Source organism: Marmota monax, unplaced genomic scaffold (assembly GCF_021218885.2).
Source record: "Marmota monax isolate L192 unplaced genomic scaffold, Marmota_monax_Labrador192_F-V1.1 WCK01_AAM20220418_F8-fsc00004, whole genome shotgun sequence".
In the NCBI taxonomy this organism is placed as follows: Eukaryota; Metazoa; Chordata; class Mammalia; order Rodentia; family Sciuridae; genus Marmota; species Marmota monax.
The window spans coordinates 13,892,145-13,907,411 of record NW_026692881.1 but is presented as its reverse complement, the minus strand read 5'-3'; the positions used below and the strand labels follow the sequence as shown (position 1 = coordinate 13,907,411).

Genomic DNA, 15,267 nt, shown 5'->3' with positions numbered 1-15,267 from the left:
CCACCTACACCCCACCTGGCCCTGTGTGCGCCAGCCATATTGAATTTTTCCAAGGTGCTCGGGTGCGCTGCTCTCTTTCCACTCCTCTTTTCCCTGTTAACCTTCACTCTTCTGTATCAGTTGGGGTTATGCTAGAAGTTGTAGCAAACCTGCAAACTTCAGCACTTAACAAAATAAAGTTGTTTTCAAATTCTTGTAACAATCTCCAGTTGGCCTGCCACCACATCATGGGTTCTGTATTCTCAGATTCAACCAAGCTCAAATCAAAAACATTGGAAAAAAAAAACAATTGGGTTTTCACCAAGCAGATATTTTTTCTTGTTGTCATTATTGTTCCCCAAACCATAGGTATAGCAAAAAACAAATTTCTTTTTGGTACCAGGGATTGAACCCAGGGGCACTTAACCACTGAGCTATAATCCCCAGCCCATTTTTTATTTTTTATTTAGAGACAGGGTCTTGCTAAATTGCTTAGGACTTTGCTAATTTCTGAGACCGGCTTTGAACTTTCGATCCTCCTGCCTCGGTCTCCTGAGGCACTGTGATTACAGGCGTGTGCCATTGCACCTGGCAAGGATGATTTAAAGCATACGGGAGGATGTTCTTTCATAGGTTATAAGCAAATACTATGCCATTACATGTAAGAGACTTAAGCATCCATGAATTTTAGTATCCCTGGAAGGTCTTGAACTAGTCTCCATAGATGCGGAGGGACAACCATATATAGATTTTTCTAGTTGCTGTGTGGTGGCATTGCTATCTTCCACAAGTGGCTTCCAAGATTGCCCTCAGTATTGATATCCTGTTGGCACAATAGGAAAGAACGCTTCATGATCATGCAAAGGAAGTTCTTATGGTCAGTCCACCTCACCTTCTACTCACATTTCACTGGCTAGACCTTAAGTCACTTGGCCATTTTATCTGCAAAGGAGATGGGCAGCATGTTCTAACTGTGCTCCTGGAGAAGAGAAATAAGGGGTTTCGTGGATACTCTGCCACACTGCCCTTGAGGTGCCAGATGGGTCACTTTCTTTTTTTATTTTTGGATACCAGGGATTGAACTCAGGGCACTCAACTGCTGAGCCACATCCCCAGCCCTATTTTGTATTTCATTTAGAAACACGGTCTCACTGAGTTCTTAGTGCTTCATTTTTGCTGAGGCAGGCTTTGAACTCATGATCCTCCTGCCTCAGCCTCCTCAGCAACTGGGATTACAGGTGTGCACCATCGTGCCTGGCAGCTGGGTCACTTTCTCCAGAACTATTTCCTAACTCATTATGCATGGCATTTTATCCGCTTTTCCAGCCTGCATCTTTAGCACAAGGGAGAGAGGCGGGTGACCCAAAGAAAGCTTTGGGATGAGAAGGATTACTTAAGATCATCATCAGACCCACTGTGGTTCCCTGGCTGCCTCTGGACTGCCATTCACTTCTTTTTTTTTTTTTAATGTTTTATTGTTGGTCCATTCACTTCTTTGCTGAGGAAAAATGATGCCCCAGTTCACCTTGGTCAGGAAAAAAAAAAAAAAAAAAGAGTAACTGGAGACCAGAGTGAGAGAATCAGGCAGTGGAAACTTTTTTTTTTTTTTCAATTCTGGGGATTGAATTGAGGGGCACTTTATTACTGAGCTACATTCCCAGTCCTTTTTATATTATTTTGAGCAGGGTCTCGCTAAGTTGCTGAAGCTGGCCTTGATCTTGGATCGTATTACCTCAGCTTCCCTGGTTGCTGGGATTTCAGGTTTTGTACCAAAATGCCTGATTAATGTGTTATTTTTAATGTGACCTCAAAGTTGAAAAAGATCAGCCCTGCATTGGAAACATGGTGAAAATGTGATTATTTCATATCAGCAAATAAACTGTGGTTCTAATCACAAAGAATGGATCAAATAACAAATATGAGGGCTGGGGATATAGCTCAGTTGGTAGAGTGCTTGCCTTGCATGCACAAGACCCGGGATTCAATCCCTAGCACAAGAAAAAAAGAAAGAAAAAAAAAAAGGAAAAAAAATCATATAATTTTTTTCATTGAGGTAAAAGTTACATAATCTAAAACTAACCATGTTGGAGATGTAGTTTAGTGGTAGGTCACTTGTCTAGCATATGTGAGGCCCTGGGTTTGATCCCTATCTCTGGGGAAAAAAAATTAACCATTTTAAAAATGTTCAACTCAATGACATTTAGTGCACCACCAGCTCCATCAAGTTCCGAAAACTTTTCATCACCCCAAAAGCAAACCCCTCACCCAATTAGCAGTCACTCCCCTGCCTCAATACCTCCCCTGGCCCAGCCCTAAAAAACATCTGCTTTTTATCTTATTTATCTCAAGATATTTTGTGTAACTGGAATCCTACAATGTGACCTTTCATGTCTCTTTTCTTTCACTTAGCATAATGTTTTGGAGGAGAATGTTGTAATATGTGTCAGTACTTCTTCTTCTTCTTCTTCTTTTTTTTTTAGGTTAAATAAAATCCAACTGTATAACTATAACCACAATTTGTTTATCTACTCATCCACTAATGGACTAGAGCATAGAATTTGCCCCTTCTGAATTTAAACATGCCAAAAATTGTTTCTGTTCCCAAGAGTCTAACTCAACTCCAGCACCACCCACAAGGTCCACATGGTAAGTCTTCCAGAACACAGTATCTCCCATTTTACAGATTAGGAACCAGAGGAAAAGAAGGATGAAGTGACCACATTTAGACGGGATTTCAAGCCTACTGTCCATCCCATGTTACCCTTGCTGGTGTCTCAGATAATTTAAAACAAGGTCCTCATGGCAAACAACTCTCTGGGGGGGATTTCAGAGCAGTCTGCCTGAATGCAGGAACCCCTTGAATCCTGTGTTCTTCCCCAGTGTTTCTGAATGCTCTCAGTGTCTCTTTCCAGGCAGTCAGCCAGTGGGCCAGGCACACAAGCTCTCATTGCTTCCCCTTTGATACCTTCTCATTACTTTTAATTGCATTGGAGACTTTGGCATCTTATATTTTGCTTCTTAATCCAGGGCATTTCTTCACCTCCCACTGGTCCAGCATAGCACTTCCCTCTCAGAGCTCTCCAGAGGAGTGCCTCCAGAAAATGGAGCGGCCTCCTGTAATGCATTCATCTCTATAATGAACAGTGTAATATCCATATCTAGGCATATTTACATAGCAATCTGCACACAAAAGCAACATTACAAAGGGAAGGGTTTTTTTTTTTTAAGGAATGCCATTTCAAAGCTCCATTTCCTATAGTAGTAAGAACACTATTGGAATTATCCTGACAGGAAGACAAAACAACTTCCAGGGATGCTGGGTTAGAGACAATAGCTTCGCTAGACCCATTAATGTTTAAAGTCAATGGAGCATAAAACTGCTTTTCTCTACTTACAGTCAGGCATCACCTTACTGAGAGGAGGGGGAAAAATTGCCATTTTAACTCTGCTGAAATCCATAAGCCCTCCCCTAATTTCCATTCCCCTTGAAATTCTCCAATGAGTACCATCAGAATGAAAATGAAACGCTCTCTCTCTCTCTGGGGCAAATGACTTCCCACCCTCATCAGTAAAGTGTGTGAAGAACTCCAACAGAAGCGGAGGTGGGAGCTGCCTGCTGGGAAAGGTTTCATCACTGAAACCTGTAGAACTAGTTGTGGTGACACACCTTGGGAGCCCCTGGACTGCCTTCAGGAAGGCCCTAGACAATTCCAGCTCAGGGTAGACTGAGGCAGAATTTAAGGGACCCCACCAGTTCAAGGAAGAATGCCTCCAGGGTATACTTTACTTAGTGGACTGCTGGGGGGAATCTCATCATTAATATATTAGCTGTTTCCTTGGGGAAATCGCTGGAATGGAGCCAGGCCTCTGTTAGTAAACCACTGGACCTAATCCCTCAGTACATTTGTGTAATGCCTGACAAAGCCTGTTCCCATTATCTCATTTGATCCTGAAAACAATCCTCAGAGGGAGGCAGGGCAGGGATTATTTTTTCCATTTTACAAGTGAAAACACTTGTAAACTGATTTGCCAAGAGTCCCACACCCAGGATGTAGCAGGAATGAGACTTGATTCTAGGTCTTTGTGTAACCTGTTCTGGGTTCTTTTGACTCCACACAAGAGACTGGTCAACATATTCCCATCCCCACCCAGTCCTCACAACCACCAGTTTAACCAGCAACTGGGAACTAAAGGACAGGAGTGGCTGTGTACACTGTCCACACACCTCTGCCCTGGTTGGCAGGCTCTCTGGGAGGAAAAAAATTAATTTCATGTCATCTCTCTGCACTAAAGACCAAAATTAATCCCAGATGGATTTGGGGGAAAAAATCCAGGCATTAGAAAAATCTAAAGAAAATAGAACTGAATATTTAATAACTTTCTGAAGGCAAGGAGACTCTAAATTTAGCATCATGTTAGAAGTCTCAAAGGAAAGAATTTTATAGATCTGACTACATTAAAATGTTCTGTTTAACTGGTAAAAACAAATTGTAGAGAGTCAACAACAGCAACAACAAAAAAGCCCTGAAGAAATATTTGTAGTAAAAAGTGAAAGCAAAGGGTTAACCTCTGGTACACAGACATAGGAAAACTCTAGGAAAAACTTATTAGGAACGATTTACATTTTTTTTTTTTTAGAGGAGAGAGAAAATTTTAATATTTATTTTTTAGTTATCGGCGGATACAACATCTTTGTTTTGTATGTGGTGCTGAGGATCGAAACCCGGCCACACGCATGCCAGGCGAGCGCGCTACCGCTTGAGCCACATCCCCAGCCACAGGAACGATTTACAAAAAGGAAGTACAGTTGGTTAACAAACATTTAGAAAACTGCTCTAACTAAAATAAAAAATTGTAAACTGACAGAAGATACCAATTCCATCTATGAAATCAGCAAAAAAAAATTTCAGTAACAATTAAATGTTGGTGAAGGTACAATAAATAAAGTACACTAGCACAATGATAGGGGAGGACATTTACCCAAATCTCAGAAAGTTATTTCATGTATTTATCAAAACATTAAAATAATATCCATATCCTTTGACCTAAAATTCTACTGGAACACGCTACGCTCTAAGGAAAGAAATATAAATATGGAAAAGTTTGATGGACAAAAATGTTAAGTCACACTCATTTACAACAGGGAAATTAGGGAAACAGCAAACGTTAAAGGAATTTAAACAATGACATATATTTAGTGGAAATTTCCGTAATCACTAAAATGTTTTCAAAGTGCATGAATAACATGAAAAAAGGCTTCTGGTTGCAATACAAAGTTTAAAAAAAAGTATATAACATTGTACGCATGGTTGTTTGTAAAATATATCTTTATAGAAAAAAATCCTGAAGAAAAAAGAAACCTAAGGGAAAAAATTGTTCAACCATGATTTGAGTCCTATAATTGAGAAAATGTCCACAGTCCCTATATTTCTATTTGAATTGTTGTAGGGACAAACGAGGCAAGGCACTGAAGATAGCAGGAAACAGTCTTACTTGGCTGCAGCCAGGTTCAGAGGGCACAGCTTTTGCTGTAATCAATCAATCCCCTGAACCTGGAGTTCAGGGAATTTTATACCCAGCATGTAAGGGGAGGGGCTCAGAAGTTCACATAAAAGCAGCTTTTTCTTTCACTGTTCTGGGCAAGTTAACCCTTCAAGGACAGCACCTGAGAAGGGGAGAGCTTCTTCTCCCCTTTCTTTCCTCCCCCTGCCAGCTGTTACCATGGAGCCCAATTGGTACCTTCTCTTATCTTAGAAATGTAGACATCTCTGTGAAGCCCAGCTCAAGGCCAGAGGCCTGGTTTACACATTTCTACAAACTACTGTACTGGATACATGTTTGTGAGAAACTAGTAAGGGGGTGTCCAGCACCTGAAGTGCTGGTTTCTTCCTAGCCAGTGGCCAAGTAAAACAGGGCAACATGAAAATTGGAAGCTTATCTACATTGAACTCTTGTAGAGACTCTTTTGCTAACAGTCCTAAAATCAGCCATGGTGAAGATTTCTGGAGAAGCCCAGTTATGACTTTTCTGTGGAGAAAGGGGGTGCCATTTCAGAACCTTAAAAACAAAACAAAACAAAAAACACAAGCAACTCTCCAGGCAAGCAAGCGGTAGTCATTCCTTGTCTCGCTTTGTGCCTGGGAGGTTTCAATGATTGGGGATGGGGAAGTATCTGTGACCCCCACTTCCGACCTGAAAGCAGATCCATCACACTGGAAATAGAGGTTCAACCATGAGATTTATTGGAAGCAAGGAAATGGCTGCCCACCTGCTCGAGTGGGGACAGCAGCCGCACACCCATCAGCACTGGGTGAGGTAGGTCCGTTAGAGAACGGGCACAAGCTGATCAGGCCTGAGAATTCAAAGGGGCAACGCTTTTGGTGGGTGGAAGGCGGGGAGGGTGACATACTGTGTTGTCAATGGCCTGGTTGTCACTAGGCGGGAATGGGTGGTAGAGCGTGAAGGGGCAAGGCTTCTGCTGCGAAATGGAAACTCCCTCGTACCTAACATTCCTCCCTATTTTGCTTTAAATTGGGGATGGGGGCGCTGACTTAGTCTGGCTACTTCCTGCTGAGGTGGTAAGATGTGGGAAAAGAAGGGGAGGGATGTCTGAAAATGGACAGAGAAGAAGCATCATCGTGAAGACCCAGGCATCGAAGCCATAAATTTCCTCTGGGCTGAAATCCATGAAAGTTCCCTGAAGCCACAGATCATGGAGAGTCTCCATCCAATCCTCGTCACTGCAAATGGGGGAATCAGCCAGCTGTCCTGTCGGAGGGTCTCCACGAACTCCACAAACCAGGTGAGCCACATGATGAGCCTAAAGACATCGAAGACACCCGAAGGCAACGAGAAGGAGAAGAATGAGGAGACACAACATTAGCTTCTGGCAGGAGGTCCAGCAGAGGGATTGGCTGAGAAAAGGCCAGCGGTCAGGAGGAGGCACCCGAGGGCGAATGGGCCTAGAAATCCTGGGTGACAGGCTAATGAAGTTCCTCCAGTCGTGTTTCCATTTTGTAGCTCCATATTCAAAGTGATAAAGTTCCGTCAGCAGTTGGTGAGGCCTTCACATGAGGAATAGGTGTCTTCTGAGGCAGCAAGTAGCTGGTAATCCTGGAGAAGCTGGTTAAAGGTCTGATTAGATATTCTGCCTATTTGATTTTGTAGGAATTTTATGATACAGGATAGAAAGGCACAAAACAAACAAACAAAAAATCCCAATTAGAGGGCCAAGTAATGGGAGGACCCAACCGATAACAGAACCTGGAGACATATTCCATAGAGAGGACTGGGCCATCTGTTGTTTCCTTTTCTCTAATTGCTCTTGTAGTTTTTGATCTTATTTTTTACCACTCCTGACTGATTAACATAAAACAGCATTCTTCCTGAAATGATATAGGCAAAGTCCTCCCTTCTCCGCTGTAAGCAAGTCTAAGCTGCGGTGGTTTTGTAAGAACTTAGCTGACTTTGGAGAGTTAAGATAGATTTGGCTAGACAGCTGGTGGTAGTAGGTAAGGGACGTTGTTATCCCTGCTGTGCCTGTAGCCAGTCCTGCTGTTATTTCCAGAATAGCCAGTAAGGGGTTTATGTGAGCCATGAGGGGGATGGGAATATCCTTGTCTCCTGAGACAACATCTATGGATGGGAATAAAAGGGTTAGTGTGCATGTGCTGCTCCATCTTGGGGGCAAGCATGGTACACAGGTGTCCCGCATAAGAAGGATGCCTCAGGGGTCGGTGGACAAGAGGGCTTGGAAGATACTTTATGGGTAATTATTTGAGCACACTGTTCATCTTGTAAGTTCCTGACAGACGTGTTCCTGGAAGAGTTGAGACATGTGTCGGCAACCTGATAAAGGGGAACCCCTGAAAGTTTTTGGGAGATGTCAACTGTTGTGGAAGTAGTTTCATTGAGGATCAGTGAGCCGTTGACCAATGAGGAGTTTAGTTGTATTGGGCTGGCAACTAGTGAAAGAATCCTGCCTTGAGGCACAGCCAGCATCCCTGAGCCAATGTGGGGTTAGTCAGTGGGGTAACCAGTGCCTCAGATGATGAGTGGTGTTAATGATCTGGATTAGAAGGGTGTCCTTCGGTAAGGACTCCCATCTGACAGATTTAAGAGCTTTCTGGTGGGATGCAACATGGTGGCGGACCTTATCCTGAACCCCTCCCCCATCTGACACTCCAAATCATAGGTGGCTGCCACAGCTATGAGACAGGGAGGTCCATCCCCGGACGGTAGGGTCCAGTTGTTTGGATAGATAGGCTACTAGAGCAAATGTTGGTCCCTGCTGTTGGCCTAGCACCCCTAGGACATATAGAACAAAGAATCTATGCATGTCAGGTAAGTGAGCGTGGGGGCCTCGAGGAGGACCTACCAAAGTTTATGGAATGGAGCTGGGATGGCATTAGGAGTGGTCGCCAATGATTTTCCCCTTGCTGTATTGTACAGTGGGGCAGCTAAAAGGGAAAAATTGAGGATTCCAGGCTTGGAAGTATCCCGCCAGCCCCAGGAAAGAGAGAATATCTTCTTTGGTGAGTGGGATGGACAAATTTGGAATCAACTGTTTCTGGTCCAGGGTGATGGCCTTTTTTCCCTGAGACACCTGGACTCCTAAGTAGGTAATTGCTGATAGTGAGAGCTGGACCTTTTCAGGAGAGACCCCAGTAGCCCTTCTTGGAGAGGAATTTTTTTTAAGTTGTTGATGGACCTTTATTTTATTTATTTGTATATGATGCTGAGAATCGAACCCAGTGCCTCGTGCATGCTAGGCAAGCGTGTTACCACTGAGCCACAATCCCAGCCCCTGGTGAGGAAATTAATGAGGGAGACAGTGTCAATCTTGGAGATAGGTCGGAAAGGACTACAGAGAGTGAATCATCCACATACTGCAAAAGGGTGGAACGGGGAAGAGTAAGACCCCGAAGGTCTTGTGCCAGGGCTTGGCCAAAGATATGTGGACTATCTCTGGAGGTTTGAGGGAGGACCATCCAGGTAAGCTGCTGGGAATGATGTGTCTTAGGGTCGGTCCAGATGAAGGCAAAGATGTCCTGAGAATCCTGAACAAGGGGAACGGTGAAGAAAGCATCCTTCAGGTCAACTACTGAGAAATGGAAAGAGAAGCAAGGAATGGAAGAGAAGATAGTGTAGAGATTTGGCACCAGAGGGTAAATGAGTCTGACCTCCTCATTAATGATTCGCAGGTCTTGTACAAGGTGGTACCATCCATTAGGTTTCTTTACAGCCAAAATAGGAGTGTTGAAAGGGGAGTGGGTTGGTCTTATTAAGCCCTTGCGCCATAGGTCCTTAATAATGGGCTGTAGGCCCTGAAAACTGCTAGTTGGAAGAGGGTATTGAGGTTGACAAGAGAAATGCTGAGAGTCCTTAAGACGAATTCTGACAGGGACACATTGAGCCAGAGAGGGGGTGGAAGTGTCCTAAATTTGAGGGTTTAATCTCAGGAGAGGGAGAAGGAGGGGAGCCTGTGGACGTGTGGGTTGCTTCTGCAAGGGTGAGTACAAAGAAAAGCTGAGATGGAGTGTGAGGGAGGCATGGAATTTGGCTAAGATGTCCCTTCTCAATAGGGGAATGGGGCATTGGGGCATTACCAAAAATTGGTGAAAGAAAGGATGGTGGAACCTACAAGACAGTGTGGGGGTTTTGTGGGAAAGGATGGTTTGTTCACTTACCCCGACAATGGGGGAACAGCATGGAAGAGTGGGTCCCCACTCTGAATAAGTGGCCCCTGTGTCTAAAAGGAAGTTAACTGGGCATCCATCCACCTTAATAGTGACCCTGGGCTCCTGAGAGGTGATAGTGGTCATCGGGGAGGGAGTCCCAAGGCCCATTCAGTCATCTGTGGCCAGTCCTAAAAGATCCAGGCCTGGGCTTGAGGCAAACACAGCTCCCCTTTGGGGGCTGGCGCAGTCCATGGCCCAGTGACCCCCTAATTGGCATTTAGGGCATAGACACCTAAGACACCTGGGATTAGGGCACTCTCATGCCCAGTGTCCTTTTGTCCCGCACTTAAAGCAGGGCCCAAGAAGCATCTTTGGTGGTGGGCATTTGGCCAGAAACGAAGGGGTCCGTGGGGGTAGGTCCCCATAGAGCCTGTGCCAGCACCTGGGTTTTTGTTTCCTGGCCTTCTCATCCCAGTTATGGTATACCTTAAAGGCTGTGGCCAGGACTTCAGTCTGAGGGGTCAAGGAGTCTGATGGGTCCCCATTCCAGTTTTTTAAGTTTTGCCCTAATGTTGGGGTAACTCTGAGAGAAGAAGTAGGTCATTAGAAGCTGTCTCTCACAAAGGGTTTCAGGGTCTAAATTAGTATATTGCTGGAGAGCCTTACTCGGTCTATCTAGGAAGGTGGAAGGGTTCTCGTTTTTATCCTAAATGATTTCTTGAGTTTTTCAAAGTTTACCGCCTTTTGAGCTGCCTGTCTTGAGTCCTGTTGGTGGAAAATTGGTCCCTCAGGGCCAATCCTGCAGTGGTATTGTAGTCCCAATTAGGATCCTGGTCAGGAACTGCCTGGGCACCTAGCAGGTGGACCGAGGTGATTTGATGGATCTCATCAGCATTGTTATGGGCTTGTTCCCAGACCTGTCTGCATTCTTCTGGGAGAAGGATATTGGCCAGGATCATGTAAATGTCATGAAAAGTAGGCTTGATGTAAGTACTGAAACTCCTTTATGTATGAGGCAGAGTTGGAGGTGTAGGAACCCAAGTGTTTTTCAATCTGTGAAAGGTCTGCTATGGAGAAAGGGACGTGGACCCTAAGGATCCCTTTGGCCCCAGCAACCTCTCTAAAAGGAGCTATGGTTGAAGTAGGGTGTGACTGGACAGACTGTGCACGGGAATGGGGAGTGGAAGGACTGAAGGAGGAAGTGAGACAGGGCCCAGAGAAGAACGTGAAGGAGCCAAAGGGGCGGGGATGGTGTGAGCAAGGGAAGAGAAGGGGGATTTGGGTGCCGATATGGTGGTGGCTCATTGGCTGGATGGAAATCAGTTGGTGAGGAGGCAGAAAGAGGGGGGGGCGGCGGTTATAAGCCAAAAATACATGCTTTGGGTTGCAAGAGGTACAGAGAGATGGAGTCAAGTGAAGGAGAGAGAAAGCTTGAATACATGAAATCTCTACCCTTTTTCTCGATTGCTCCCAATAGTTGTAGAGATTCTACAAAATGGCAGGGGTCTAAGGACCCATAAGGGGGCCAATTGGCTTGGTTATCTAAGGGATAATTGGGCCAGTCCTGAGTTGAAAATTTTATCAAATTTTTGGGCTTGATATCTCAGGTCAGGCTGAGGGTGTCCAAATTGTTGAGAGGCATTTGAGAGGGGAGTCTGCCGGCAGGAAGGAGGCACCCCCCATGGTGCAATGAGGAGGGGTATGAAATGTTGACTGGAGAGGTGTCCCACTTGAGCCAAATATTAAAACAGGACCTCAGGCCAAGGATTCGGGAGTTATCGGTATCTGCCAGTGAGAGAACCCAGAGGGCGGTGGGAGCTATGGGTCACCTGGAGCCAGGCTTTTTGAAACTAGAGAAGGGAAGGAGGAGACCCAAGTTCGAGGAGGGGAGGGGGTTTACCAGTTCTCAAGGTGGCCGAGGCTGGTAAGGAAGGGGCATGACTCCAAGAGGACCACTGCAACTGTGAAGGTCTGGGTGGGGTGTATTCCTCCCCACAAAACAACACAAGGACTGCCTGACAATCTCCGGCCAGTTCCCTGTTACCGAGCCTCGCGGGTTTTAGGAGTCCGAAGAGGGAGACTCACCCATTTGTAGGCCGATTGTGGATGTGAAGAAGGTGCTCTCCGCTCAGGTGGTGACCTCCGGCGGGATGGGGGTCCCGCTTAAAGGCAGGGCAGCCCCATCTGAGTCAAGGCACAATGAAAGCAGATCCATCACACTGGAAACTGAGGTTCAACCAAGAGATTTATTGGAGATGGCTGCCGGCCCGCTCAAATGGGGACAGCAGCCATGCAACCATAGGTTCGTTCGAGGACTGGCACGAACTGATCAGGCCTCAGAATTCAAAGGGGCAACGCTCCCTTCGTGGGATCCTGCTATTGGCGGGAGTAAGGCGGGCAGGTTGACGTATTGCATTGTCAATGGCCTGGTTGTCGCTAGGCGGGAATGGGTGGTGAAGTGGAAAGGGGCAAGGCTTCTGCCAAGAAATGGAACTTAGATTAGTCAGAGGAAATGGAAACTCCCTCATACCAGATAGGACCCATTCCACCTTCCTTAAAAGTGTGCCTTCTTCACTCGCGATTTCCTCCTCCCTTCCCTGCCCCCACTTCCATATTGCAGGCTGGCCGGTGTGGCCTGACGTCCTCAGCGCAGGGGTGGGTGACTGCAGAGTGCTGGGCAGAACACAGGGCGGGCCCAAGCGGTGCTGACACGTGGGGAGGGAGCAGGCGCGGCGGAGGAGGGGTTGGGTGTGTGAGTGGGTGTGTCTGTGAGTGGGAGAAACCAACTGTGGCCGCCCGGAGTGCGTATCTTTTCATAGTGCTGGGGGGAGCCGCTCAGGACGAAAGTGGCTACCACGCCCAGGAGCCCCTCACAGACAGATAGCCATCACACACCTGAGAAGGCTCTGGCTGCGGCCCTGCCCTTCCCCGGAGTCCCGCGCTCTGGCGTCTCCTCGCGCATCACCCCCGGCTAGGCACAATGGTAGGGTCCGCATACGTCATCCATTGTTTACAAATCAACCCCAGCCGGCAGGATTCCGGCTCCCCGGCTGCTTGCGCAAGGCGCTACAACCCCGCCGACCCGGCTTCCGCATCCCCCCGTCCCCGGCATCAGCTTCAGCCTCCGCCCGGCGCCCCGCGCCTGCCGGTGCCGCGGCCCGCCAAACCCGCGGGCAGCCGAGCCACCGCGACGCCCGCAGAGCTTCGGGTGCCCGGGAGGGGGCCATGCCGTGCCGGAGGGAGGAGGAAGAGGAAGCCGGCGAGGAAGCGGAGGGGGAGGAGGAGGACGACGACAGCTTCCTCCTGCTGGAGCAGTCGGTGACTCTGGGCGGCTCGGGCGAGGTGGACCGACTGGTGGCCCAGATCGGCCAGACGCTGCAGCTGGACGCGACTCAAGACAGTCCGGCCTCCCCGTGCGTGTCCTCAGGGCCGCCGTTACAGCCCCCGGCGGCGCTGCCGGCGGATAAGGCCCGGTCCCCGGCCGTTCCTCTGCTGCTGCGGCCCGCGTCGGCCGAAGCTGGGGGGCCCGCGCCCCCGGGAGCCCTACGCTGTGCCCTCGGGGACCGCGGTCGCTTGCGGGGTCGCGCTGCGCCCTATTGCGTGGCGGAGCTCGCCTCAGGCCCCAGCGCACTACCCGGGCCGTGCAGGCGAGGATGGCTCCGTGGCGCCGGCGCCTCCCGGCGCATTCAACAGCGACGGTGGACCCAGGCCGGAGCACGCGCGGGCGATGACGACCCCCACCGCCTCCTGCAACAGCTCGTGCTGTCGGGAAACCTCATTAAAGAAGCAGTGAGGAGGCTCCAGCGAGCCGTCGCCGCGGTTGCGGCCACCAGCCCCACGGGTGCCTCTGGGCCCGGTGGCGGACGCAGCGGACCGGACCCTGTCGCCCTGCAGACCTCGAGCGCCTTGCTCTGACCCTGGCCCCCTGGAGAAGGAAGAGGACGCCGCTGCGTACTACTCTGCGTCCTGCTCCCATCAACCCTGATCTGAAGCCTCGGCCTCTACTCCTGGGAGCGACAGCTTAGGCTGCACTCAGGCGCTTGGAAAGATCTTAAACCCAGAAGTGGAACCAGCCCGGGCAGTACTGTCCGAGAACTTAAAGTATGGTGAAATGCACGGACCAAGGCACGTCCGTGTCGCGTGAGAATTTCCCCGGTCACCCTGGGCCAAGGACCTGGGATAAACTGGGGGACCTATGGCAGCTACTTGCATCCACTTGTACCTGACCTAGCCCTTGTGGGCATCGTGTGCTTGGATTGTTTTAAAGATAGGGCTGGAAAGGGGCGGGAATCGCGAGAGCTTTCTAACAATACTTGAAAACTAGTGATACGGATACATTTTCTCGTTATTTTCCGGTGGAGGAGCTTACTGAAAATGGTGCTATAATTGCTGTGCAGAGAAATTCTGGGTTGAAGAATATAAAATCTTGGCATTGGGTGGGTTGGCATCGCCTCCTTTCTTAAGCCACTTAATCCGTGGCTGGAGGAGGTGGGAGACTCCACTTATGGAATGGGAGGGAGGGGCATAATTTCGAAGTTGGGAGAGTTAAATTTGATTGTGGACTTTTAAATGACTTGACCTTGCCACCCGTGGTTGAAGGTCACGTTTATGCTCTAAGTGAGAGGCAGTGGGGTTCCTACAAGAGCTAACTCACCCTTGGTGTCTTTTTCTCTCCAAGAAGAGCTCTGTCTTGTGCTTTGCCACCGCTTGGAGTCTCCCGAGGACACACAGGCAGGGAGGGACGTGTGAGAAGAGTTAGTTGCTTTTTCTGTGCTTTCCTCTTTCCAGAACTCCTCCTCTTGCAAGGCTACTCTTGGCCATGTCATTAGCTTTCTCAGAAACTGTCATAAACAATCTCATGTCCTCCCAGCCGACCTTTCTTACTCTGCCCTTTCTGTGGGGTTGGATGAAGGCCCTGGACGCCTTTCTGCTCTGTTCTGGCCCTCTGGAGTGGTGGGCCTGAGCCTCTGTGGTTCCTCATGCACAGTTATTTTCCTCCTGCCTGCCAGCTCTTCTTTGTGAGTGACTGAAACTTTTAAAAATGTGACTCTCCTCTAGGAGAAACTGCTGGCTTTACCCTTGTGAAACTTGATGGCGCTTTAGTAAGGTGCCACCCCCAAACTTTAAGGTAGCTAAACCAGTTTTTTAAAGATTCAATGGCTTGTTCATCCTCCAGATGTAGCTATTGACTGTACACTTCGCAACGGAGTGTCTGAACTTGTGGTGGTCCTGATTTATAGGATTTCTTAATTAAAATGTCTGCTGAATAAATTTGATTTTTGTTTTGGAGCATGGTTTGGCTTTTTGTTGGAAGATGGGGGAGGGAAATAAAAGCCTATAGGGCATACCCTTATTAATGAAGAATGCACTTAGAGTAATTAGGGGGACCTAGGTAAGTGGCTGGGGCTCACCATTGTATCCTTGTAGAGTTGCAGCCCTTGAGTGCTCCTGGGTTAATGTTCTGCACAATCAGAAAATTGAGTCCAGGTTTTTAGGAGCTGCCAGGTAGGCTCTTACTCCTTTTGTGGAAAACATATTCCAGAAACATTTTCTGGACCGGAGGGCAAAGAAATACTTGGTCTAGAGGGAGATGGGTTTTCATTTTTTC

General features: G+C 47.9%; 1 protein-coding gene across 1 annotated transcript; it reads left to right on the top strand.

Moving 5' to 3' along the window:
- Positions 1–12,680: 12,680 nt before the first annotated feature.
- Frat2 (FRAT regulator of WNT signaling pathway 2) lies at positions 12,681–14,948 on the top strand. Its single transcript, XM_046449927.1, has one exon. It carries the CDS (start codon positions 12,885–12,887, stop codon positions 13,572–13,574), a length of 690 nt encoding a protein of 229 aa, XP_046305883.1. The 5' UTR covers positions 12,681–12,884; the 3' UTR covers positions 13,575–14,948.
- The last annotated feature ends 319 nt before the right edge of the window (positions 14,949–15,267 follow it).

Coding starts and splice junctions, on each gene's coding strand:
- Frat2 (XM_046449927.1), top strand. CDS start 12,885: ATGCCGTGCCGGAGGGAGGAGGAAGAGGAAGCCGGCGAGGAAGCGGAG.